Source organism: Lonchura striata, chromosome 10, assembly GCF_050655825.1.
Source record: "Lonchura striata isolate lonStrDom1 chromosome 10, ASM5065582v1, whole genome shotgun sequence".
In the NCBI taxonomy this organism is placed as follows: domain Eukaryota; kingdom Metazoa; phylum Chordata; class Aves; order Passeriformes; family Estrildidae; genus Lonchura; species Lonchura striata.
This window is the reverse complement of record NC_140712.1, coordinates 10,084,723-10,110,285: the sequence shown is the minus strand read 5'-3', so window position 1 is coordinate 10,110,285 and position 25,563 is coordinate 10,084,723. Positions and strand designations below refer to the sequence as shown.

Below are 25,563 nucleotides of genomic sequence, written 5' to 3'. Positions count from 1 at the left end.
AGCGATGCTGCACAGTTTTTTTTATACACATCTCAAGAGAGTCCTTTAGTGTGTGTTTTCTCCTGCATTTCCCACTGCTGTGTAAAAGAGATAATTAAATAGACAAACAACATGCACCTGATGCTCTGTGGCAGTTCCTGAGTCCTTAGTCTGATCTCTTGAATCTTCTCTCAGAAACATGTTCAGGGAAGCAGTCCTTCTCCTTGGAAGCAGTGATGATGAAATGAAAAGCTAAATATACAGGCTGCAGAGTGTGGGGCAGACATAGCAGGGCTGTGGGTGGGAATGCAGCTGAGGCAGTGGGCAGTTCTCTGTGGTGACCCTGCCTCAGTGCTCTCCTCCTCCTGACTGCCTGCACTTGCTCCTGGAGTTGGCTGCCAGTGTTTGAAAAACCTCAAGTAACTCTGAGGTTCCCTGTCGAGAGGCTGTGGTGCATTGTGTGTGTGTTAGACTATGGAAGACAAAGCACTCCTTTCAGTAGATAAAATCAGTCAGATAATGGGATTCTGACCTCATTGCACTAATTGCTGGGGAACAACTGTTAAAAAATGGCCCCCCTGCCCCCAGTCAGCTGAAGGCTTTTATGATAAGACAATTGGAGGGAATCTGTTGGAATTTAAGGTGGCTGTAGTTTAACTAGGCGAGGACAAAGGTGAGTATCTGTAGGAAATCATCCTGGTCAGTGTTGGAAGCAGCACTGTGCTGCAGCTGAGTGCTGAAGGATGCTATGTGTAGGGAAGTGACCTCTTCACTCCCTGTTCTGGGCTGGCTGAGGAAGATTCTGTTTTCTTTTCTTATACTTCCTCAGGAAGCTGAGTGTTTTGGATATTGACTTTGATTTTGTTGATTTTTTTTCAAGTGAATGATAAATATCACCCCCTAGATACATAACAAACTGAAGAAATTCATAAAAGAGGTTCAGATTCTGATCGTTCTGATAAGCATTTTTAATTCTTGTTCCCACAAGTGCAATCAAAATGTATTGATTCTGCATTTAACCTTTAGAACTTGGAAGTTCAATAACATCCTACTGCTGAACTGGACTTCCCCAAGAATAATGGAAAATTAATTTTAGAAGCCAAATTGAAATTCAGCAAGATGGGTGAAGTTTATGTATGTCTGGTGTGTCATTCTGAAGAGGAAGTCTCACTCTAAATAAAATATTACAGACAATACTGTATGTAATATAGTATTATACAGTATATAGAGAGTAAATATAGTATGTTTTCCCTTTTTTGACACAGCCCAATACTAGCTCTTCCTTCTCATGTTTTGTGTCTTGAATAAGAACACTGTCACAGTTGTTACGTTTTTTTCAGGATAAATAGGAATGTTTTGTGACATGAGCATTTTATTTTAAGTATGGTGTACACAACATGGGACTGCAGGCTTGGAGCAAAGCTGGTGTTCTTTCCATGGCTGAGTTTGTGATCTGACTGTTCACTTCCTGTGGTTTGCTTGCTGTGGTTGACAGAGCTCACAGCTGTCACACACCTTTCCTCTCCCCACTGTGTTCTGTGGAGAATAGGAGCTATAAACCCCCTGAGGTGGCAGAAGCAGTTGCTTCATTTTATTGTCCTTAGGACAGCTGTCAATGCTGATCTGAAAACCCAGGCTGGTAAAGACACTAAATGAAACTTAGTGCTTCCCACAGGAGGTTCCTCTTGTGTAATCCAGAGGAAAAGATGTTTTAGGTGGATATCTAGATACTATTTTCTCTGAAAATGTAATAATCTCCTTGACTTTAGTGAGGAATGTATGGGAAGTGATGGCAACCGTAGATATTTATTTATCAAAAATTACTGTTAAATTATACTAAGAAACTATTAAAAACTCATTTGACCCCATGTGTCAAACTTTGATCACAATTGAGGAAACAATTCCTTAAAATTGATCTTGTCATTCAAGAACACAATTCACTTCATATGAAAAGCAGCTGAGTTAAAAAGGGAACAATTCCTCTAGCAAGTCCCCCTAGACTTGGAGAGAAACTTTAGGAAACTATTCTGGCTTGGATTTCAAGAATGTGTAGGAGCTCTTGCCTTAGACTGAGCTGAGGTGTAGAAAACTAAAAAGTGTTAATCTGCAAGAAACCTGCCCTTGGGAGCTTGCATTATTTTAAGGTAGAATACTGATTTCTGTGGCTGTTGTTTAAAGCTTTCCAAATGTAAACTAGAGCTGTCTTCTCAAGCCTGTGGGTGGCTTCAGCTGCTGGCAGCAGCTTTTTCACCTGCAGTGCAGCTAACCTGAGCAATGCTATTTGCAGCATCACTGCATTACTCAGTTCAGTAGCCAGTGTTTTTTTGGGTTGGTTTTTTTCCTTCAGGATGCTTGAAGGAAAAGCATATGTGTGCATGTCCACACATACCCAGATATGTGTGAGAAGGTAGAAGTTGGATGAGAAAAGGCATGGTATTAAAAAAAAAATCAAAACCACAAAAACTCCCATAAAGATAACCAAATGAGCCCTTGAGAAGGAAAGAAATACGTTTAGAAGGGGAAGAAAAAAATGTTGTTTTTTGAAGGACCCTTATAAGCCCACAAAGGGAGCTTTCTAAAAAGATGTTTACTTTGAAATGTTTATTTCTCAGGGCAATTTCAAAGATGAAAGAGTTGAACAAGATTTGATGTATCCAAGAGTTTGGGCAAATGATAAGTTTCATAACTTCCATATTGATGAATTGCAATGTCATATGTGACTCTATCCTTTAAATAGTAAAAAAAAACCACCCAACCCACAAACACATCCATTTCCCATATACAGAGTTAGGAATATAAATTGTCTCTAAAATGGTCTTAAAGATGAGCTTAAGGAAGCTTTTCACTTTAATAAAGCAAAAGCATAAAATAAATCACTGGAGTCATGATACCATGATTCTTTCTGTTCTTTTTATTCTTATTATATGTGCTTAGTTCTGGGCTCTGGACCAGGAGCTGCTGGAGAGGGTCTGGCATTGGTCACAAAGTTGATGAAGTGTCTGGAGCATCTCTTAGGAGGGAAAATCTGAATCTGTTTAGTCTGGAGAAGACTGAGAGGGGAATCTCATTAATGCATATAAATAATCTCCCAGACAGGTGCCAAGAGGATGGTGCCAGACTCTTCAGTGGTGCCCAGTGACAGGCCGAGGAGCAATGGCTGTCAATTAAACACAGGAAGTTTCACCTCAGCATGAGGGAGAACTTCTTTCCATGGAGGCTGGCAGAGCACTGGGAGGCTGCCCAGGGAGGGTGTCCAGTCTTCCTCCCTGGAGACATTCCAACCCCACCCAGACACATACCCGTGTCACCTGCTCCAGGTGCCCCTGCCTTGGCAGGAGGGTTGGACTGGATGAACCCCAGTGGCCCCTTCCAGCCTTAAAGTAATATGGTTCTGTGTGAGTCTGGGATGTAAAGTCATTGGTAATATAGATGTAGGAGTTTGCAACGTTGTCCACTTGCATTTCAAAGGTATTAAAGAGTCTCTTAAATTATTACAACTCTAGACTGGGGTATCTTAGTATTCTCCTATATTCCTAGTTTCTGAGTGTTAGGCTGTATGTATTTCTCAGCTCCTGCTGAGTCACCTTGATTTTCCTTAAATTAGTGGTGGATAGCATGAAAAATAGAACACTTTGGGTACGGCCTAAGCAGCATTGCAGAGGGACCTCAGCTGATGGTAACACAGGCGCATTCTTCTGCCTCAGTTGTCAGTGCTAAGTGGGGTGAGCACCTTCACAGGTCTTCTTCAAACTTCCTTTGGTCTTTTGTGAGTGAATGCAGTTCTTACAGATCGGAAACTAACTCAAGTAAGCAGTTTTTGTCAAAGCTAACACTCACCTCAGACTGCCTTTGAACTGTTTTCACTGTTCTTGATTGGACTGTTTGGGCATGCAGAAAGAATGAAAATAGCATATTACTTGCTTTGCTGTGTAACTAATGGATATTTGATGTTTCCAAGTCTTGTGCATTTGAAATGGATGTATTAGTAAAATCTAGGGGAGGTGATAGCAATAGTGTGAACAAAGAAATGGAGAACAAAATGGAAAGACCGAGCTTCTGCAGAAAGGAAAAAGGTTTTAAAAATGGTAGCCTCAGTCTGACTGAGCAGTGAGTGTCCTGTCCAGGTTTAGAAAGACTGGCGAGTGTGTGGGGTAGGATTGGGTTTTTTTACATTTGTCTTGGGTTTTCTAGTGAAGTAGTAAGTCTTCTCACAGTTCTTAGGAGAATGTTACATATGGATTTTCTTATTTTCTTACTCATGGCTTAGCTGTTATCTTGCCCTGCTCTAGCTCTGGGTGTGCCAGTTCTCCTAGATCCAGTGGGAGCAGTGCTGAGCAGGTTAAGCAGGGTTTTATCAGTTCTTGCCATATCCAGAGCCACTGGTGGTGTTTGCCCTGAGCACCGAGCTCCAGCAGGGAGGCACGAGGACTCCGAGCCAGGGACTGCCCCTGTGCTGGCTGAGGGCTCTGCTGCTGACACAGGGCGAGTGCAGGAAATGAGCAGGGTTAACTTCTGATCAGTGCAGGTAAAAATGAGGCAGCCTATTTCAATTACAACGTAAATTACAACTTTTGCACTCCTTTATTGGATTCCTGTTGCACCTTCTGAACAACAGCTACTTAGAGCTTTTTGCTTTAGTTTACTTTACAAGAGATAAGTCTTCACTTGTTGATGAGATGTTTAGCCTGAGATGCTCTTGCCAAAATTAAGACAGAATGAGAACATCAGAAATAAGGAAGAAAATCAGTATTCCTTGACCGTTTAGCAAGCAAAACGTTCTGTTTTGTTTCAAAGATGGCTTTGTGTGTGTAAATTGTTGCTGTTTTAGTATGTATTTGGTCTTCCTTTAAAAAGCTGGAGAGAAGTAATCTAATTCTGGGGTAGAGTTGAATCAAGTTGTAATGCAAAGGGGCAGCACTTGGTACTGAATTGAGAAGAATTACAGCTGTTTGAATTAAATACCTTACAGTTAAGTTGCAACAGCACTTTGAAGGAAAGTGAACCCTGAAAGAGAAATGAGCAGTAATGTGGCACAGCCTAACCCTTGAAATTCAAGGACAAAATGCAGAGCTTTTTGGCGCTATGAGAATAACTCACTTTTTGAACCCAGTTGCAAATTCTGATGTTGAATACAGTTTTCAGAAGTATTGTTTGTAAGAGTAAACCCTCCTACTGCTGTTCTTGTGACACAGGACTGGATTAAAAGTTGGGAGTACTTTTGTTGTAGTGACTGAGTTACTGTAACTGATACAAATAGAGAGCAAAGTAGATTTTCAAAAAACTAGCACCACCATGTTGCAGGGATGTTTGTGTTCTGATTCTGTTCTTTAATTAGTGGATTGCATGCTTATGAGGGGGGTGGGTATGGAGCAAAACACTGGACACTCTCTCTGGAAAGGTAGAAAATGTAGCAGCAGGATGTTCGCTATGCATTTCCTGCTGCCTTTCTGCCTGTTTTCAGGACTTGGGTTCTGCTGGGTTTTCCTCCCTCATGCTATTTTGTCCTTTCCAAATGTTTGCTCGTTGTGGCACACTAAGTAGTGCTCTTTCAAGCAGAAATGCAGGTATGTCAATATTGTCACAATGTTACTGTTTAATCTAGTTACCTTAGAGAGGACCTTGTAATTTCTGCAGTGCTACTGTTCACCAAAATAATTAGCCTACACTAAACTGAAGTCCATTAAATTTGACCTGTGTGCATAATACAGTAGCACAGGTACTGTAATCTGTAGCTGGGTGTTCATGAATTAGTGGTAATCTGCATACAGTTAAAAGAAGAAAAAGAGAGTATAAGTATAAATGTTAGAATATAAATACAGCTGATCGGACTAGCTACTACAATCTTAATGAGCAACCAAGAGATCTTGTATCACAAATGCTGCTTGTGATCCTTTCCTTGGAACTTTGTAACTTCAAGCTGTGTAATCTGTTTTTCCTCCCGCCCCCTTCCACAAAAGCACAGGAAGTTCAGCTGTGACATATAAAGGCAGGAAATGTGTAATGAATGGGCCAGACCAACTTCTTCTGTAACTATTCTATATGAATATTAATGCTGCTTTTGAATGTAAGTTTCTGATTGTGGTGTTATACAACTGTTGAAAGTGAAGTCTAATCTTTGGGGTTTTTTTTCTCCTTAGAGCACAACAATGGAAGAAACAGCTATATGGGAACAACACACGGTGACTCTTCACAGGGTGAGTTCATACAATTGGCTGTGTTTGCCTAACTCAGGATACTGGTAGCTTTTGAAAACAATAGGAAAAAGCCAGATGTCAGGAAGTAAAAGGAGAGGAAACTGTCATATTCCCTTGTTTAAATTTAGAAGTGTTGTAAAAGCTCCATGTGATAGCTCTATTTGTTGGGTTTCAGAGATAAGCCTGCCTACGAATAATCATGCTTAGAAACAAAGCTTCAGATTACATCTGAACCTAACTGAAGGGAGGTAGAAATCTGTGTTCATTCATGGCAGTGCTGTAACTATGTGTGAAAGTTTTCAAGCTTTATTTGCAGGGACATAAAACAATGTAGTTGCATATAAATAAATGTATTCAAAACTGTCTTATTTGCTTGCCACTTTGTTAAACTACTAGCTAGAAGTAGTGATTTTGGGCGGTCAGAATATGTACCCTGCACAAAGGAATGTGTGCTGGGAACCAGGGAATAGCAAGACTGCTTTTGCATTTAGACTGACTCCTGAATTAAACTGAGTTCTGATGGAGCTATCGTGAAGCTGTACAAGAGAGTCAGGAATTAATTGCTTAGGAAAGGTCAGAGTAGGGTGGGATGCCATTTCTGGCAACAACTTAGTATTAAAGCAGCTATGGAATCATGGTCCAAATAGCTGTATTCATCTCAAAATGGAGATGTGGAAGTGTTTCCTCAAGGGAGCAAGTTAGATCATTTGCCTTCAGTTCATCATCGAATAAAGGCATTTTAAAATTGTAGCTTTGGTGGGATGAATGGACCTCGGAAAAAAATGTGTGAGTGTGAGTCAGCTGGGCAGTTAAATTGATAATTCTCTGTCAAACCTGTTAGCTTTGATAGTAAGGGCTTTAGTGTTGTTGATTCAATGTAACTGCTTAGGCAGCTGCCTTTTTGGGAAGTGTGACCAGAAGGCTGACAAAGTATCCCATCTCTGACTGCAGCCATCTCTTGAAAGTGGAAGCAAGAATGGAAGTAGTGATGTTTATCTAGGCTAGTCTTTAAGCGTCAAACAATTTATAGGTCAACAAGTTTTTGAGAAAGAAGTGTTGTTTCTATATATAATTAATTGGCCTTTATGTTTTCATCTTGAAGCTGTCCAGTCATCCCTATAATCTCTGTAAACTTCAGGTATTTATTTATATTACTGATTAAATCAGTAGTCAAATAGTCAAAACCAAACTTAAAATGACATAGTAATACAAGGTTGGCTCATAGTCTTGGTGATAACTCATTTTCTCTTGAAGGGGACCTTCTCCTGGTCAGTTGGAGCAGTAATTTTAGTGACACCAGAAGTGAGACATTTATTCCATGCACAAAGAAATAATAAATGCTACAATATGATGTTACCTTGAACAAAACTCTAAATAACTGCTAGGAACCAGAGATCATGTTTTTGGTTACATGGTTGCACTTACAGCAGTCAGAAGTTCTTTTATAGTATTAATGTGAATATATGATTTGGTTATGTTCTTTTATGTACCAAAATTCTGCCAACTCTTCTGGTATGACTGTTTTGTTACCTGATTAAGTAGCTCTTACTTAGGTGTTGAAAGCTGATGATATGTACTGTTAATAACTTCAATAGCAGTAATTTAGTCAGTTAAAAACAAACAGTTATTTCCATCTGCCACGTAATAAAACCAAACCCCTTATGCTAATATTAAATATGTACTTACAATTATCCTTAACACTGGGAAGAGGGTTTACTTGTGAATTCCAGTACTACTGTCAAAACACTTACTAGAAAGTCTTTTGGGAAACAGGGGCTGGAATTTCTCACCAAGAGTTTGTTGCATTTCTTTACCACCCTTTCAACTTCCTAGGCAGGACTGCTAATTAACTCTTAAGAGATTGAGACAGTCTTAGATTCAATAGCTGTTTATCAGGTAGCTACAGTTTATTTTATTAATATGTCTTTGGGGTTTATATACTTAACTGCAAAGTACTTGAATATACTTTGTATATGACATGAGTTTTTTCCCTACTTGAAGCTTAGTTCTGTGTGTCTATGGTAGATGTGTGTCCTTTCCCCAAAGCACAGAAACCAGGTATGTACCTACCTTTTTGCCTGTCCCACACTGCTGTGGGAAAATAGAATAGTACCTCTTTTTTGGAGTGTGTGGTTTTTTCCTACAGCATCTGAAAACTGAAGTTGTGATACAAGGGGTTTTTTAAATGCAGTTTTACTTAAGGTATACGCTAGTATTCTGTATAATCTGTAGTGATCAACATATTGCTATTTTCAGACATGTCTAGGAGCTAGGCTCAATTTTCAGAGAGCAGTTCTGATAATTAGTTGTCTCTCAAGATGATGGTAGGCAGCAGGATAAAATGAAAAGCAGGTAGGCTTTTTTACTAGAAGGTTTCTTATGTGACCTCTTAAATTTTCAGAAAGATTTAGGATTTGATTTTTGAACTGGGAGTGTTTCTGAAGACCTTGATTTATCTTATTAGAAACTCTTTATCTGACTTGTAGGCCCTTTTAACTGCTGTCTGTGTATGAGACTGCATTGTTTCAGGGTTTCTGGAAGAGAACATCAAAGTAGAAAACTTGGTCATCTCCATACTGGTGATTTGATTTGCAGATCTACTTGTAAGTAGTATGGCAAGCAGCAAGATAAGGTTTCCAGTGAGTTTCTCCTGCCTGTAGCCTGATGTTTGTATTCCTTACCATAAGTGGAGAATTTAAAAAATATTTTTTTATGGTAAAGGAAAGATAGGGAATATTTAAATGAATTTTGATATAAATATCTTTGTTACTATCTCTTTTCTTCCTTTCCTTCCCCACCCAAATACGGCACAAACTAAGTCCTGGTTTTTAAGGAGTGTCATGAGAGGGGAAATATTACTGTTTTGATAGGGTTTTTAGTGATGCATTTGGGTAGGCTATTATATATTCTCTTGGACTTTAAAAAATAAAACTGAAAAAACCCTCAGCTCTGGTCATGAGTGGACATTTAAGATCCTCCTTCATGCCACCAAGTTTCACTTAATTCTTAATTCTTGCATCCTAGCCATGATTTCTGTTTGATCTGTGTGGGATGTATTTTGAAAATAAAACCATTCATCCTCTAAGGAATTAAAATGGATGTAAAAGAAGCAGTAAGGTGTGCTCTTCCCCACTCCCCCACACAACAGTATGGACTAACTGCTTCTGAACAGTGAATCTCCCAATCTGTATGTATTACTGTTCCTATTCATTGCTTACAGGCAAATCTGAAACATCTTTTTATGACCTCTGTTCTGGGAGGAAATAGGAAACAGGTTGGTTTTGGGCAGTAATTAATGTCCAAAAAGCTGAACATCATGTGTCTTACAGCCAGATGCAGACTGCCATGTTGCTTCTGCTGTCACTGTAAGGTTATGAAACTCCTTGCTAAAGCTGGGTCATGTTTGTTAAAAAGTCAGAAAAAGAGAAGGTGCACTCTGCCAGCACAAAGTGTGTGCTGTGTGAAATAGAGGGGTGAGATTGACCAAACCTGATATTTTCCATCCAGTGACTACATTTTGCATAGTTGAAAATTGCAGAATAAATTCTTGAGAAAAATACAGCATTTAAATGGTAATATCCTCAAAATGTTTTCTGGGCAATGGTGAAACAGCTAGATGGTTTGCAGATCAGTTATATTTAGAAAGCTTATTTCCCACCCTTGCTGCTTCCAGGCAGAAATGTAAGCATCATTGTTGTATCTTGAAATATCTAACAGGAATAACTTTTCAGAGGCTTTGACCTTGCTGTAGTGGCAGGTGACCCTAGAGGGAAAAGATTGAAGCAGATTACTTTTGTTAAGATGCAGATGATTTGCAAGTGCTGACAAGGTTTTGATGTATTTAATGGTACAAGTGATCTTGGTATTATTCGTAAGAACTGAGCCTGCAGTCATAGTACTGTGTGCTGCAATCCTGTCAGTTCTGAGCTAAGTGAGGTCGAGCTGGGTAAATACCATCATGGGAAAAGTCAAAGAAAGTGTTGCAGGAAGTGATAGAGGGGTTTGAGTCAGAGTTGCAGCTCAGTGGAATGGTTTGTTATGCTTACTGAAGATTGAGGTCTTGCTGATGACCACCTGAGGTCTAGGCCATAAAAATGCAAATGAGAACTCTAATCTCTTGGAAGACTCTGGGTAGTTATTCCAAAACTCTCTGCATTCTAAAAGTGTTTATTTTTAATCTATTTCTGTTACTGGATTGTATAGCATTGATTAGGTCATTGATCCTGTTTCTTTCAAAAACTTCTATTGATCTCGTGAGACCTTTTTGTATTTGGCATGGGAATGCAAATTGTGACCATTAGATATTGGAAAGTAAAAATGTTTCTCTTGTTACATTATAGGCTCCTGGATTTGGATTTGGTATTGCAATATCTGGAGGAAGAGATAATCCTCACTTTCAGAGTGGTGAGACATCAATAGTTATTTCTGATGTGCTGAAAGGAGGCCCAGCAGAAGGACTGCTACAGTAAGTACCAAACTGTACCCGAGTTCTGATTCAGGGGCATTGATCTTTGTCAGCAGTAGCTTAACCTCCCAATTGTTTTGGTCTCAAGTTGTCTGTCTGTAACTGTTGGTGTAGCAGGTTTGTAATACAGGCAGTTTGCTCAGGGGCACCTGTTCACCAATATTTTCTTCTTGGCATAAAGTACTTAACACTGTGCATTGTGATGTTTTTCATGTAGAGAAAATGACCGTGTTGCAATGGTTAATGGAGTTTCAATGGATAATGTCGAGCATGCGTTTGCTGTTCAGCAGCTGAGGAAAAGTGGGAAGAATGCCAAAATTGTAAGTGAATGCCTTGAAGATTTAAAGTTCCATAGTTATGGGGCAGAATGAAATAGTGTAATGTCTGCTACAAAATACAGGCATGATGCAAGGTACCTTCACGACACCTGTGTGATGTTTCAGTTTTAAGTGATAATCATGGTATGTTTATCAAGTGGGTCACTCAAAATATATTTCAAATGTGAATGATGATAGTGGCATAGTGTGGCATGGGATAATTCAGACTCCTTTTCTTTATGGTAAAGTATTTCTCAGATTGCCAAATTGTGGCAAGTCAGCCTTGTTTAATATTTGTTTACTTTGTTGGATACACTTTTACTGAGTTTTTCAAAGGCTGGTGTATGCTAAAGGACAAGCTGTTCAGGCACTAACAGTTCTTTATGTGCTCAGTAAACAGTTTGCCAAAATAAAGTATAATTACCTTAATTCCTATAATTTTGTAGGCTTATTCTAAGTGGTGTTTTTTGAACTTTTTGCAAAACAGAGCAGGTCATCACCAAAGGGTAGTAATTCAGCTTTCTGTGGAAGTTTGGGGGTTACAAAAAAATAGAACAAAAAATGCACAATGTTTAGAAGTTTCTTAATTAATGAAAACAAGACTACTTGTGCTTGTAGAAAAGCTTTTCTGCTGACAGATTTTTAGTGGATTTATGTGCTTTAATGGAGTTGCAAAAAAAAAAAAAGTGATGTTTTGCATTTGTAAATTTGGCAGCAGTTCTTTAAAGCTTACAGAAAGCAATGTGTGGCAAGTTGTGCCACACATTTCAGTATCTTTCAGTATCTTAAATATTTGTGTGTAGATTTAGGTGAAAAATAAGTAATTAATGAAAACTTTATGGTAGAACTTGGTTTTGTTCTGTAACACATAAGTAAATCTCTGAACAAGGCTGGCTCATATTCTGGAACCAGCTGTCTATGTTGTACAAACCAACTTTGAACTTCCAGAGCAACTGCTCCCCTTCCTGCATATCTTGCATAAACATTCTTTGGAAGACTGGGAGACCTCAAAGTTGAGAGAATCACTATCAATAGCATGCTGAGTATGCACTAGATTGCATGTTAGCAAAAAAGGCTTTTAGCAGTGCCAGTAACTGATTTTGTGGTTTTAATCAGAGAGAGGGCATTCAACTATGCAGCTCTGAAGACAGAATATTGTGTTGTGCTATGAAGGCTGTTGATAGTTACCCTTTTGTCATTTGTGCAAAAACATTAAAAAGGACTAAAAGAACTGTAAAAACAGGTTACTAATAATCTGTATTGATCAGTCTCCTGTATTAATTGGATATAATTTTATGAGGATGCAACAGTTCAGAGCATTCACCAATACATCTGCATGTTTTGAGTGCTGGGATTAGCTTATCTTCTGACATCTAGTAACACCATTAGCATTACACAGCCAGAGGCTGATACCTGCTGTTGGGTTGCAGACTATCCGAAGGATGAAGAAAATTCAGATTCCAGTGACTCGCCCAGACCCTGAACCAGTGTCTGAAAACGAGGATGACAGCTACGATGAGGAAATCCGGGATCCAAGGAGCAGCCGTGGTGGTCCCAGTGCCAGCAGGAGGCACGAGAAGAGCTGGGTCAGAGATCGCAGCGCCAGCAGGGAGAGGAGTTTGTCTCCCAGGTCAGACAGGAGGTCTGTCACCTCCAGCCAGCCCTCAAAGCCCACCAAAGTCACACTGGTGAAGTCCAGGAAAAATGAAGGTAATTTGTGTCTACATCTCTTGCTAAAACTTTTGCTAGTTTTCAAAGGCCAGCTGCTTCACTCAGTGTTGTGTTAAAGGCTGTGTGGGCTGAATGAACAGTGCTGTTGCCAGTTTATCCATTTTACTAGTAGCTGGTTTAAAACTTAAAAAATTCTATTGTATTTCTGGTTCTATTTTTCATATTCCAAAATCTGTGTGCTTAGTTAAGGGTAAAGTATTGTACAGTGTAAATAAATTCCAACTGCAGCCAACATCGGCTAGTCAGAAGCTTCATACGTACGCTTTAGCTGAGGCTTTAGTGAGTGCTTTGTTTGGAAGAGAAAAAATTGTAGGTAGCACCTCAATTAAGCTGTTGAGCAACAGCCTTGATTATAGGTAGTGTTAGAGAAAGAGCCTGATACAATGGTAAAGCTATAACACATTCTGCTACAGCCCATTGTGTGCCAAGTTCACTCTCCTTTTTGTTGCCTGTGTAAATGCTGTATAAAGCAGTGTTGTTAATCTCCAGATACCTCTCTCTTTTCTGCTGTAACTTCATCAGTTTTCTTTTTTCTTTTATTATGAAGAGTATGGTCTGCGGTTGGCAAGTCACATATTTGTGAAAGAAATATCACAGGATAGCCTGGCAGCAAGAGATGGCAATATCCAGGAAGGAGATGTTGTACTGAAGGTACAGTATATGGTGGTGGTGGTTGTTGAAAGGTAAAACTTGCTGATATGACTCTGCCTAGAATTGGCTGTGTCAGTAACGTGATTGGCTGTGTCAGTAACACGATAGTTAATAGGTGTGTCACTTTTCATTAAATTATTTCAAAGATCAAATCTAATATGAATCAACTTTTCTAAGGAAACAAAAATTACAAAGCCTTTTTGGTATTATTCCTGAACTGTTATTCAGACAAATAATGCCCACTGTTAAATTTTTTGTGCCCCATCCCTGGCAGCATCCAAGGCAAGTGGATGGGGCTTCAAGCATCCTGGTCTGGTGGGAGTTGCCCCTACCCATGCCAAGGTGGTTGGAAGTGGATGTTCTTTGAGGTCCTTCCAACTGAGGCCATTCTACGATTTAAATTCATGTTAACAATTTTCCTTTCAAGGTAGTGCTGTCGATTTGTTGGTGCAGAAAAACGGACCATTCTTTTCTCTGTTGAGTATAGCAGTGCTGGTTCAAAAAACATAACTAATCTTTTACAAGTTTTGTATTAGTGCTAGAAGCTTGACTTCGAAAGTTGAAAATTTTCAATATTATGCAATATTTTGGATAAGCCCAATGGTCTTCCATAGTATTATGGTAATTTGATAAATATTTTAACTTCTTCTGAATATCATCAGATAGAACACTCTCGTTTTGCTGGAGATTCACTGGGGTTTTTTTAGTAAGTTTATATCTGTTCTTTTTTCCTTCTCTATTCCAGATAAACGGCACAGTGACGGAAAATATGTCCTTAGCAGATGCCAAAACATTAATAGAAAGGTCAAAAGGCAAATTGAAGATGGTTGTTCAGCGAGATGAACGAGCCACACTGTTGAATGTCCCTGATCTTTCTGACAGTATTCATTCTGCTAATGCTTCAGAAAGAGATGGTGAGTATAAAAGCTTGATTTCTAAAAAGGAAAGAACTCCATGTGTTGTCAAGATATGAAATACTTAAGTGGGATGAGAGGGTGGGGAGGAGAAGAGTTAGGAGTAAGATTGTAATATGGATAAATTTTTGTTTGAATGTGGTTGAAATCTACTCCTTCAAAAACTGTACAGTTCTTGTGACTGTTCTTTCAGGAATATTAAGGTTGTTTTTGTGTAATAATAAGCATAGATTTAGCATCTTCATAAAGATTTTCTGCAAAAGCTTATTCCCATTTAAGCAGGTCATGCCACCATTTAAATTACAATCATTTCATGAAAAAACAACTTTTATTTAACAGACATTTCAGAAATTCAGTCGCTGGCATCAGATCATTCCAACCGATCACATGACAGGCCCCGCCGCAGTCGTTCACGATCTCCTGACCAGAGGTCAGAGCCTTCAGACCATTCCAGACATTCTCCACAGCAGCCCAGCAACGGCAGGTGATGGCAGCATTGTATTATTTTTCAATCAACTATTTATTGTAACATATAAGTTGGAGGAGTGCTTGGATTTATGTGGTGTAACAAATGTGAAGCAGAACTATTGAGGCAGTGATATGACATTCTTTGTCTCAAGAGATGCAGATAATAATGATCTGAATGTTTTAGACTTGAGGAGAAACTGAACTGAAACTGTTACATCTTTTTTAAGAATAATCAGAGCATGGTTGTATGAATGACAATGTAAATTTGATAGCAATATATGTTACTGAATAATGCGTAGTTTTATTTTGGTTTTAGAAAGCAGTTAGCTGCAAGTAGATTTGAGATGAACTGTAGCACACTTCCTGGTGCATGTCCAGCCTGGGTAAACCTGCTGAAATCTTGCTTTGTTTAGGCATGGGGTTATCTTACTTTTCTGAATGCATTTAGTTACTGCAAAACTAAGTGTATTGCACATCAGGTTTAGCTTTTACACTCCATTTTTAATATTTCAACTTGGTAATGGAACACTGACTACGTGCTGACTGCATACATAAGTCTAATTTTATACAAATTCAGACACAAGTAATGCACTGTATGGTTTGGTATTTTTTCTCCTGAAATACACAACTTTAGTCCTGAATAACAGATCTGCCCAGTTTTGCATTTCCACAGTTCGAAAACAGACATTCTAATTTTTTGAAATAGCATTTTGGTGTTGGATTTCAAATTCTATTAAATATTTGAAAGAGAAAAGTTTCTCTTTTGACTGCTTATAATATGATGGAGCAGAAATTAGAATTGATCTGTGCAAATTTGAAATTCAGAGCTTCTATCTGAAGATTTTTAGATGCTGTTCAAAAACACTGAAAAAACAAATTGCTGCTGGCCTGGTTTATTAAAGATATGCCTGATAGTTTATTAATAAAATTGGTTTACCCAAGGGGATAGTAATACACCTTCAAGGCTTTTAGAGTCTTTTAAAGATCAATACAACTGCAAGAGAGGTTGTACTGCATGTACACCTGCCTAGGGTTATGGGTTAGACGTTTTTGCTTCTCTTTTATGTACATTGTAAAGAGGGCCACAAGGTATGAAAGCTTGTTTTCATGGAAGACACTTAAAAACAGGGTCCCAGTGGCAGGGCTTTGATTGTGAAGGTTGTGAGATCTGTCATACTTCAAAACTGTATGTCTTGACATGCATTTTTAGTGCAGCCTGATAGGGCTTGTGGAGAGAGGAACAAACTAAAAATCTGTCAGAACTGTAACTATGACTGACTTAGCCTAGTGTTAGTGCTTTCCTGTCCTATTGCAGTGGCTTAGGTAGATGGTCACTTCCTCCCTGTAGACCAAACTGTTGGAAGAATCCAATCTTCCCCGAGAGGGAACTTTGAAGTTATCTCAACTCTGAATGCATCTGTTTTATCTTCTGTATGAGCAAGAGCTACTTTGGCATGGCTTGACTTCCTTTGCGACATGTCCCTTTCAAGATCAGAAAATCTGGGCCCTGAGCCATGTAAGGAAAAACATGTTGAGAGCAACTTCTCTTTGAAAAGGCTGTTTGTGCAAGTTTAAATCTACTGTAAGATCAAACTAGTTGTTAACTACTTATTCTTTTTTGAATTTGGTGGAAAATCTGGAGGAAGAAAAAGGCTTGAGAAAGGGCTGAGGAAGAAACGGGCAAAAAGTCTTCCAACTAAGCTTAAGGAGGATGTTAAAAATGTATTGGAGATAATGAGTCTTTATTTAGACACTGTTCTGCCAAGTGTTTGTATGTTAATGAGGAGGGAAATTCCAGGGGAATCCTCTTAGTCCTTTCATACAAGCTTAAGTACAGACTGACATTTCTCCGTTTGCACCAGACTACAGATATCTGCTAACACATCTGCCTCAGTATTGCTTTGAGGTCTGGCAGGGTCTTCAATGTTGTCCATCCTTCAGTATTCCTCGCTGGCATGTGCATCAGGCTGCATGCAATGTTCCTGGATATAGGGTTTCCATAACAATAGTTTGATCATTCTGTAAAGCATTAAATAGTGCTTTAGTTTTCTTTAGTCTAAAGAAAGTTCACAGATGTGTCTTGAGCAGTCTTTTAAAAACTCAAATTCTAAACCATTTTTCTTTACTTACAGAAAGGGCTGGTTTTGCTTTGTATAATTTATGAAGAGCTGTACTTAAAAAGTTAGCTGCAGAGACCTCTTTTGCTCATTCTAAGCTGGAGAGTACCTCAGGAAAAGTATCACATATCCTTTCTTAGCTACCTGGTTTTACTGCTGGCGCTAAGAGGCTGTTGAGCTGGATAAGCTTTTGGTGTGACACATCATAAAAACTGGCATTTAAAGTCAGGTGCTGCCAAACCTCCCAGATGATATCTCTGGGCTGCCCTTTAGTAATTGAAAGAATTCCTGCTTGGGAACTCTGTATTCTATGCTGACTTCCTCACCTAGATATTGTAATGGCAAAAACATCCTCTGATATGTTTAACACTTCAGCCTCAGCAAGAAAGACTTGGTAGCTTGAAGAAATCACTGCAGAGATCATCATTATTTGTGGAAGGATGAGGCTGACTTCTGTAATACCACTGTCAATTTATATATAGGATGAGAGATTGGTTGTTCTGTCCATTTCCAAAACAAGCTGAAAAATTAGAATGTAAGATAAAAATCAGCCCTATTTTGAATGTCTTTAGGACGATGCTGCTTTGCTTTTACTCTTCTTACGGTAAAGAGTTTGAGATGTGCTAAAAACACATTTGGGAAGAGCCTGCAAGTTCACATTTTCCATAATTTTCTGTACAGACAAACATTGTGTGTTGCAGGTCATCTCTTGTTCTGCAGTAATAGCACTAACATGTAACTGATTGTATTTTGTAATTTTAAAATGTTTCTGGTAAGCACACTTTGAAAAAATGTCAGGGAGAGGAAGTGAAGTAACGGGGCCCTGACACAGCACAGATGTTAAACAATAGTGTCACAGTGCACACAGGGAACAACACTTTTGTCTCTTAGGAATTGCAGCTGTTAGTTTTTAACAAGTTTCCCTCACCTGGAACTAGTGGTGGCATCAAGTTGTTTTCTGTATCATCTTGTAATGTGAAATATTCAGATCTTACTGGACAATTTAGGCAAAGTCAAGGAAAAAAATCTGCTCCCCTGCTTTTCTGATGTTTCCTTTTTGTTTTATCAGCTTTTTCCATATAAAATTTCATGTCTTAGGTAGAGTAGACCTGACCTTTTGCAGGCTTCTGAGTTGACAGGGTGTATTTGCCTGCACACAGAGCAGGAGCCGAGGAACCTGTGGCTTCAGGTACTCACCTGACTATTTTGTGCTGTGCTCTCAGTGTCTGTATTTTAGTTACTGTTCTTGAGAGCTTCCACATTTGCATTCTCTTGATGTGTACAGGAATCAACACAGCATAAAATTACACTGAGTTTGGACTATGTAGAGGAAATGTAAAATTAATTTTCTTTGTGTAGTAACTATAGTATTTTTTGCCTTATTTTTAAAGTAAAACAGATATTCTTACTTTAGAGTAATGCTCCTTTCAAATGTTAGGAGATGCATGGAAACAGAGAGAGGGCTCATGGGGAAATTTACTGTACCGTCTTATTAACTAGTGCTCATTACCCAGAAATCTTTGGGGAGTAGAAATAGTTGCAGCTTACAACACTACAGAACTTTCTTGTTTCTAAGACACTTAGTATGCATTTAAATAGCTAAATATATATATCTGTTTTTAATAAGCCAGGAACTATTTTCAAGGGAATGACCAGTCCAGTCATGTTTTAGTCTGGTACAGTCTAGCTTATGCACCTAAACTGGAAATCCAAAAGAGGAATAAGAAAACCTCTATCAGTGATGTTTAGGAATGAACTAGAAGGATAAATGCTTACTTTCTATTTTGTTAGACATAGTAGTTTTAGCATACTTTTAATCAGCTGTGGGAGCCTCCGAAAGGGACTTCATCTGGATAAAAAGAGGCATAAATAGGGATTTTAAATAAGCTACTGTGCTTGTTTTTATCAATGACTTACAACAAGATGGTTGTTTATAATGCAAGAGGATTTTTTTTCACAGTTTGTTGTGGTGATTGGAGTACTTTTCTGTATTCTGTTTAGCTGCCTTCGGGCACTTGGTTTTAAAACTGGCAGAGGAATGCACTGAGAAGTTGTAGTATGTCTTGGCTGAATAGCTAAGTGTTGTTTCTCATATTTTAGACTTCATTTTGCTTCAGGAAAGCACATTCTACTTGTTTCGATTTCGGTAATTTCTTTTATTCTTTACTGCATGTCTTGGATGAGCAGACTTGCTGGAATCTCTTTTCTGAAGTCATATTTATTTCTGATTAGGATCTTAACAGTCTTAGCTCTGTATGATGGGGTTTTGATCCATTTGTGCTTTATGGGCAGTGATGCTCATTATTGCCCAGTAGCACCATCTAGCTGTTAGTAGTGCAGAACTTCTCTCTTTTTTCCCCTCCAGTACAGACCTATCCTTTATGAGGGCAGATGGGCTTGCACCTACTGACCAAGCCATTGTTTACCCCCCTTCTTGGCAAGTCAGTCTGGTATTATATGAAAAGCTGCTATTTCTGTCTATTTCAAATATTCTTTAAATCCTTGCTTATTTGCCAACTCCCAGGAAGAAAAATTTATTTTTCTAGCTCATTATTAATATTCATCTGTTCCAACCCTATTAAATTATTTAGTGTTCATCAGATAGCAGTGTTGTGGTTAACATTTCAACATGCAGCACATGTTCAGTTCTGCTGTGGTACAGCTGGCAGCTGTAGCTCAATACAACAATACAAGAATACCTGGTATTTTGAACTCAAGGAGTAGAAATTACATTCTGTAGAATTTTCCTTGCTTTCATAATTTAAAAACAGGAGCTTACTTTAACTTGTCCTAAATTCTTTCAGTTTGTGCTCAAAGTGTGTATAAGCAATGCCTAAGAAGCAAAAACAAATTGTCTTTTGGCTAAAATGCATGGATAAGAGTCACTCCCCTCTTGTCATAGCTGTGCATTGAAGGCCTTATCCTCTCTGAGGAGATGAGAAATTAGGAACATATTTCTGTGGGTCTTGTCAGGGCTTTACAAAGGTAAAAGGTACCACACCAGCAGCACTTTTGTTCTGGGGCAGCTGACACACAGAGTAGATAAATTGGCTTGGTCACAGCAAAGCCAAAGAATTAAGTCTGAAAATCCATGATTTTTATAGGGAGGGGTGAGGAAAAGACTATTGTAATGGATTTTCTTCCTTTCTTTCCTTTGCTTCTCAATTCTTTATATATCTATCAATATACACCACGTGTGTGTGACCTATGTGCTTGAAGCAGAGAGCTTGAAGCTTTAGAGTCTGTGTCCCTTGTGCTGCTGCTGTCTTAACTGCCATAACTAGGGAACATGCCATAACTTTGTTAACGTGTTATTAGGGACAAAACACTAGGATTTAGAAATGATAAAAACTATTAATAATGTGATAGTCTAAGAACAAAACCTTCCTAAATAGTAATGGTGATACCTCACCCTCAACCTGATGAAGGGAAGTATTTATTCTTTAGTCTTAGTGGACTGAGATCATAGAAACTTTTCTGTATGCGGAGTGGAATCTTTTTTTCTAATATAGTCATCGAAGCAGAGAAGATGAGAGAATAACTAAACCAGGAGCTGTCTCTACACCTGTAAAGAATGCAGATGATATTTCTAAAGCTGTGGAAGAGGTGACAGTTGAAAGAACTGAAAAACAAACTCCACCACTCCCAGGTAAAAATACTAAAATATAATAATTATGTGTATTGTTGAGAATGGATGACCAGTAAAGACTTAATGCTCTTGCATATTTATGGAATGACTTTCAAGTTTTAAAACAGACTAAGTCCTAGTTATTTCTGTTTCTGGATACAAACAGTCATTGTAACCATAATCTCATTTATATCTTAAGCATTTTGGTCCTGAAAACCTAAGTTGTGGGGTTTGTCATTATATAGGGGTCAGATTTCAGCGTTTAGGATTGTAGTTATAAGTGATGGTTGTAAAGAGTTTTGTACTGATTTCTCAGACAAGGTTAAAATCTGTAATTTCTTTTCTGAGTGTTCAGCAGTAAATGTGTTTCTTATGGGTTACTGTAGCAGACCATATTTATAACAATGATGTATTTAAGTCTGTTTAGAGCTGCTGTTCCCAGCAGCAACAACTCAAAACACTCCAAAATGCTTTGTTCATGTAGCACTTAACTACAATCAAGGACAAAGAAGGCAGGTTAACAAATGCAGTACAGCTAATCAAACCAGAACAAAATATCTTTCCTTTTTCCCAGAAGGAAAGGATAAGCTAAATTGCAGCAGATAAAAGCCAGATGGTGTAAAAAAAGGAAAAAAAAAAAAAAAAAACAAACAAAAGATTATACAGGACACTGTTCCGAGCAGGCTGGCACTTACAAGATTTTTGTTTACAGAATGAGGCACTTCAGTGAAATTACAAGTGGAGAAGGAAGCTGTGCAGATGGTTTAGAGGGAGCTGTTACTGAAAGGCTGGGTGCAATAAGAGAAAGCACATTCAAGCTTGAAAATATTTGAGGACCTAAGGGATGAGCAGTGACACTTCTGCATGTAGTAGTCAGTAGATTAGTGAACAACTGGAAGGGTTCTGATGTTGATAGACTCTGAAAGATCTTAAAAATGAGAACAGTAAGTTTTCTGATACAGCAGCCATTATTAAAAAGATGGTCGTAAGAGGTGACCTTTTACAGCAGTGTTATAAAGAGAGGTAAATGAAGTAATTTATATTTGCCAAGCTGGAAAGGAATGTGGTAGTGAAGATTAGAAAGATGAATTCTGCATTTCTGTAAGGTATTGAAGATTAATAATTGGCATAAAACTAATCCAGCCAGATAGGCAACCCTTAAAATGGTTCTTAATCCAAAATAATGTACTGATAATTGGTCTGAGGGGCTAGCAAACTAGTGATAAATAGTGTGGGGGTTTTGTTGGTTGGCGGGGAAGGAGAAATGTTCAATTCTTGCACGAATGGGACGAGGCACATAGAGATACTTAGTTTGGGTGGGAGGAGTTGTAGCCCAGTACATAAAGCTATTATTTAAATTAATGTCTGCAGATAACATTCACTTGCCCAAGAAAAACTGAGATAAAGTGTAGCAAAGGGCATAATCCTTTAGCAGCCTCACAAAAGCTCTAGGGAAATGAGGATTCTTCCAAGACTGTAATGAAAATGTTAGAGAAGTGGCTGGCAGGATCTCTGATGGTTTGCTGCTTAGACTAGGGACAGGGGTAAGATGACTGTCGTAGTTGATTGTGTCAAGAATCAGGGTGGGAGTAAAGTATTTGTTGGGAGGGATCCTCAGAAGCTTAGCTTAGGAAACATTCATTAGAGACTTCAAGGAAAACACTTTATTACTGTATAGGAAGGACCACAGTCACATTAGAAAAAGGCATAATTACTGGATTGTTGCCTGAAATTCCCAATTTCAAACTAGTCTGTTCAGTGATTTGAAAGGAAGATGGTGAAATTGTTGCTAAGATCAGGAATATTAAACTAGTTCAAAGTCAGCCTTGTTTGAAATCAAATATTTTCCTGTGTGCAAAAATGAGCCTATAAATCCTATAAATCCTATAAATCCGACCAGACCTTTATCAGAGAAGAGCCCCTACTAGTGCTCATTGCTGAGGGAAGCCTGCAGTGGCAGTTTCCTCACAGGAACTCCAGAGAAGCTCTGCAGCGAAGTCATAGTAAATGCATAGCTCTAAGGACCACCAGCTGGACCTAAAGGCATGTATGGTAGATTGAGGTTTTATGGTATTTTCATTTCAAGAATTGAATTCTTGAGTGAAGAGAACTAATGGAAAAAGAAGATGTTAGGTCAGAAAAATCAAGGTTAGAAACAGAAGTATTGAAAGTGGTCTTGAGAGCGTGAAGCCTTCTAGTTCTCATCTTTTTGAAGTGTTCAGAGTACTTACTGAAAGTTTGGGAATATTTACTGAAGTAGTAGTTAGGCCAGTAGTCACACTGCTCTGAATGGCATGATGAGTCTTCTGTTGTAAGTTTTCTAGTATTTTACTTCTAAGTGAGTCTAAGTGGGGTACAGGGAAGGCTGCTGAAGAAGTCATTAATTAAGTCTTAACTAAGTTAAACTTCACATTTTCATCTTTAAATGACCAAATGGACATTGGAAATCTTTGGTATTTTAATAGAACCAAAGCCAGTGTATGCACAAGGAGGGCAGCCAGATGTGGATTTACCAGTCAGTCCATCTGATGGTCCTTTACCCAATTCAACCCATGAAGATGGAATGCTTCGGTAATGTATCTCTGAACTCTGTTTGAACCTGCCTGGTTCTTAAGCAAACCAAACTTTTATCCAGGGTAGTCAATAACTTCTCTCTGTGCTCTGGTATCATGCCCAGTGTTCTGTCCTGACCCTTCTGTTCACAAATAATAGGATGAAACATGAGATTTATTCCTGAGCCTTGTTGGCATTTATACTGGGTTATATACCACTTTAAAGTCTATTCATTTCTATGGAAATTAGTCTTTAAAATAATCAACACGTGAAAAGGATTTGCTGGATTTATCTCTCCCTGGGCATTCTCACTCCTCCTTTCCTGTCCCCATGTCCAAAGAGAGGAAAGTTACTGTATTATATTCTTTACTTTCATAGTAATTGGAGAGCAGTGAATAAAGGTTACTGCAGAATTGTGCAATGTCCCAGCATGGAAATAAGTCTGTTTCAACTGGGATCTCCTTTGTGGGCATTAGTGTACATGAAAATAGATTCTAGTTTGGTTTGACCTCAAATTAATCTTGATCTCTTCAGAGCCAAAATAGATCTGTATGCCAGCACAGCTCTTTAAAAGGAAGAATGTTTTTGGAAGAGAGTGTCAGTGTCTCACATAAACACTGAGTGTAAGACAAACAAACCATTATAAACATGTATGTGCAGGTAGGTTTTTTGGAGTGCTGCTATTGAGCATGTTGTAATGCTACAGTTGATAAGCAGTTAATGGTATGTATAGCAAAATATCCACTAATTGACTAACAAGCAGGTTACTTCTTTGCATGTTTCAAATTTATCAGGATATTTTGGGCTATTACACCAGTAAGTGGAATATTTTCTAAATTTCTAGGCCAAGCATGAAACTGGTAAAATTCAGAAAAGGAGATAGTGTGGGCTTGCGACTAGCAGGTGGCAATGATGTTGGCATATTTGTAGCTGGTGTTCTGGAAGACAGCCCTGCAGCAAAAGAAGGATTAGAGGAAGGGGACCAGATTCTCAGGGTATGTCAAAACTGTTAACATTACAAATGTTTTGTTGTACCAAAATAGGTTTTTTTCTGTAGGATTGAATATTTTGCTTTTGTAGTTCATACAGTTTTTTCTGTATGTATTTATTAGATTTACTAGAAGCAAAATCTCTTTTTACTGTACTGTTGCTAGGAAGGTTGGTAAAGTTTTTTACATTAAATTTTGTAGACTAATTCAGTTTATGAAGTTGTTTGATTTCATGGTGGGTGACTAAGTTGTCAGAGTGCTCTGTGGGCTACTGATATATGTAGGTGCTCCATAATAAGTATGAAACTAACAGCTACCTATTATCCTGGAAGCTGTGCTTTTACTGAGAAATAAAGTGGGACTCTTTAGAGGTACAAGAGGCATCTTGAGATATGTGCCCTTGGTATGTATGAAATTGAGTACGAAAAAGATCATAGCAATAGATTTTTAGATTTATTTATTTTAGATTTAGATTTTTCTATTATATAATTAAATCTCTGTAATAATATCATATGCTAAGTCAACCTTATTGCTTTATTGATAACAGGTAAATAATGTAGACTTCACAAATATCATCAGAGAAGAAGCTGTCCTTTTTTTGCTTGATCTTCCTAAAGGCGAAGAAGTCACCATTTTGGCACAGAAGAAAAAAGATGGTAAATATTTGTATATTGGAAATTATGTAGTAGACTGCTTAGAACAGCATTAAAAAGTCTAGTGAAGAATAACTAACTTCTGGCTTGCAGGAAATTGGCACCTTACCTATTAAATCCTTTTGGCTTTGAGATAGGTGGCCACTACAAATGGAGTAGAGACTGATATGGTGCCAGTATGCCCACACCCCCCTAAACAAACAAAGTCCCAAACAAAAAATTCCTCTTCAAAATAGCCCCTGCCACCTATGTAATGTCTTGGCATTATTCTTGGAGGAAGTAGGAGTCAGTTGTAGTTATGCCATTGGAAATGAATGGTTATGCTGATGTGTTTGTACATACAAACTTCTTTTCTCAAGGTTAATTCCTTCTAGGGTGAATGAAGTAAGCTTGCACTTCGATCAAATTTTTTACTATAAAAGTTGAATTTATGTTAGTAGAGTTTACTGTAAATATTTATGGTGCTTGAAATAGATCAGCTCTGAGACATTAAGGGTTCTTGAATAACGTACATTTTAGAACAAGGAGAATTAAGGTGAGGCATTGCTTTGTGTAATTCTTGTGAGTGTTATAACATCAATTGAACTTATGTAACACTTGATATTTTGGGATTTCTTTTCCTTCTTTCAGTTTATCGTCGCATTGTTGAGTCTGATGTAGGGGATTCTTTCTATATCAGAACTCATTTTGAATATGAGAAGGAATCTCCTTATGGACTAAGCTTCAATAAAGGTGAAGTGTTCCGGGTGGTGGACACTCTGTACAATGGCAAACTGGGTTCATGGCTGGCCATTCGAATTGGGAAGAATCATAAGGAAGTGGAAAGAGGTATCATACCTAACAAAAACAGGTACGATCTTGCAATAGTTAAATTACTAATTCACACCCACAGTTTTAAATGGCA

At 38.3% G+C, this 25,563-nt stretch overlaps 1 protein-coding gene across 9 annotated transcripts in view; it reads left to right on the top strand.

The window, feature by feature from the left end:
• Window positions 1-25,563, top strand: part of TJP1 (tight junction protein 1) — a 158,134-nt gene that overhangs the window by 110,916 nt on the left and 21,655 nt on the right. For all 9 annotated transcript variants that reach the window (XM_021532016.4, XM_021532013.4, XM_021532011.4 and 6 more), the window contains 12 exons: window positions 6,117-6,173; window positions 10,514-10,638; window positions 10,856-10,958; window positions 12,386-12,665; window positions 13,234-13,337; window positions 14,083-14,251; window positions 14,591-14,735; window positions 20,349-20,485; window positions 22,930-23,035; window positions 23,862-24,012; window positions 24,554-24,662; window positions 25,290-25,509. In XM_021532016.4, coding sequence (XP_021387691.2) covers window positions 6,117-6,173; window positions 10,514-10,638; window positions 10,856-10,958; window positions 12,386-12,665; window positions 13,234-13,337; window positions 14,083-14,251; window positions 14,591-14,735; window positions 20,349-20,485; window positions 22,930-23,035; window positions 23,862-24,012; window positions 24,554-24,662; window positions 25,290-25,509 — 1,706 coding nt within the window. The remainder of the gene's footprint in view (window positions 1-6,116; window positions 6,174-10,513; window positions 10,639-10,855; window positions 10,959-12,385; window positions 12,666-13,233; window positions 13,338-14,082; window positions 14,252-14,590; window positions 14,736-20,348; window positions 20,486-22,929; window positions 23,036-23,861; window positions 24,013-24,553; window positions 24,663-25,289; window positions 25,510-25,563) is intronic.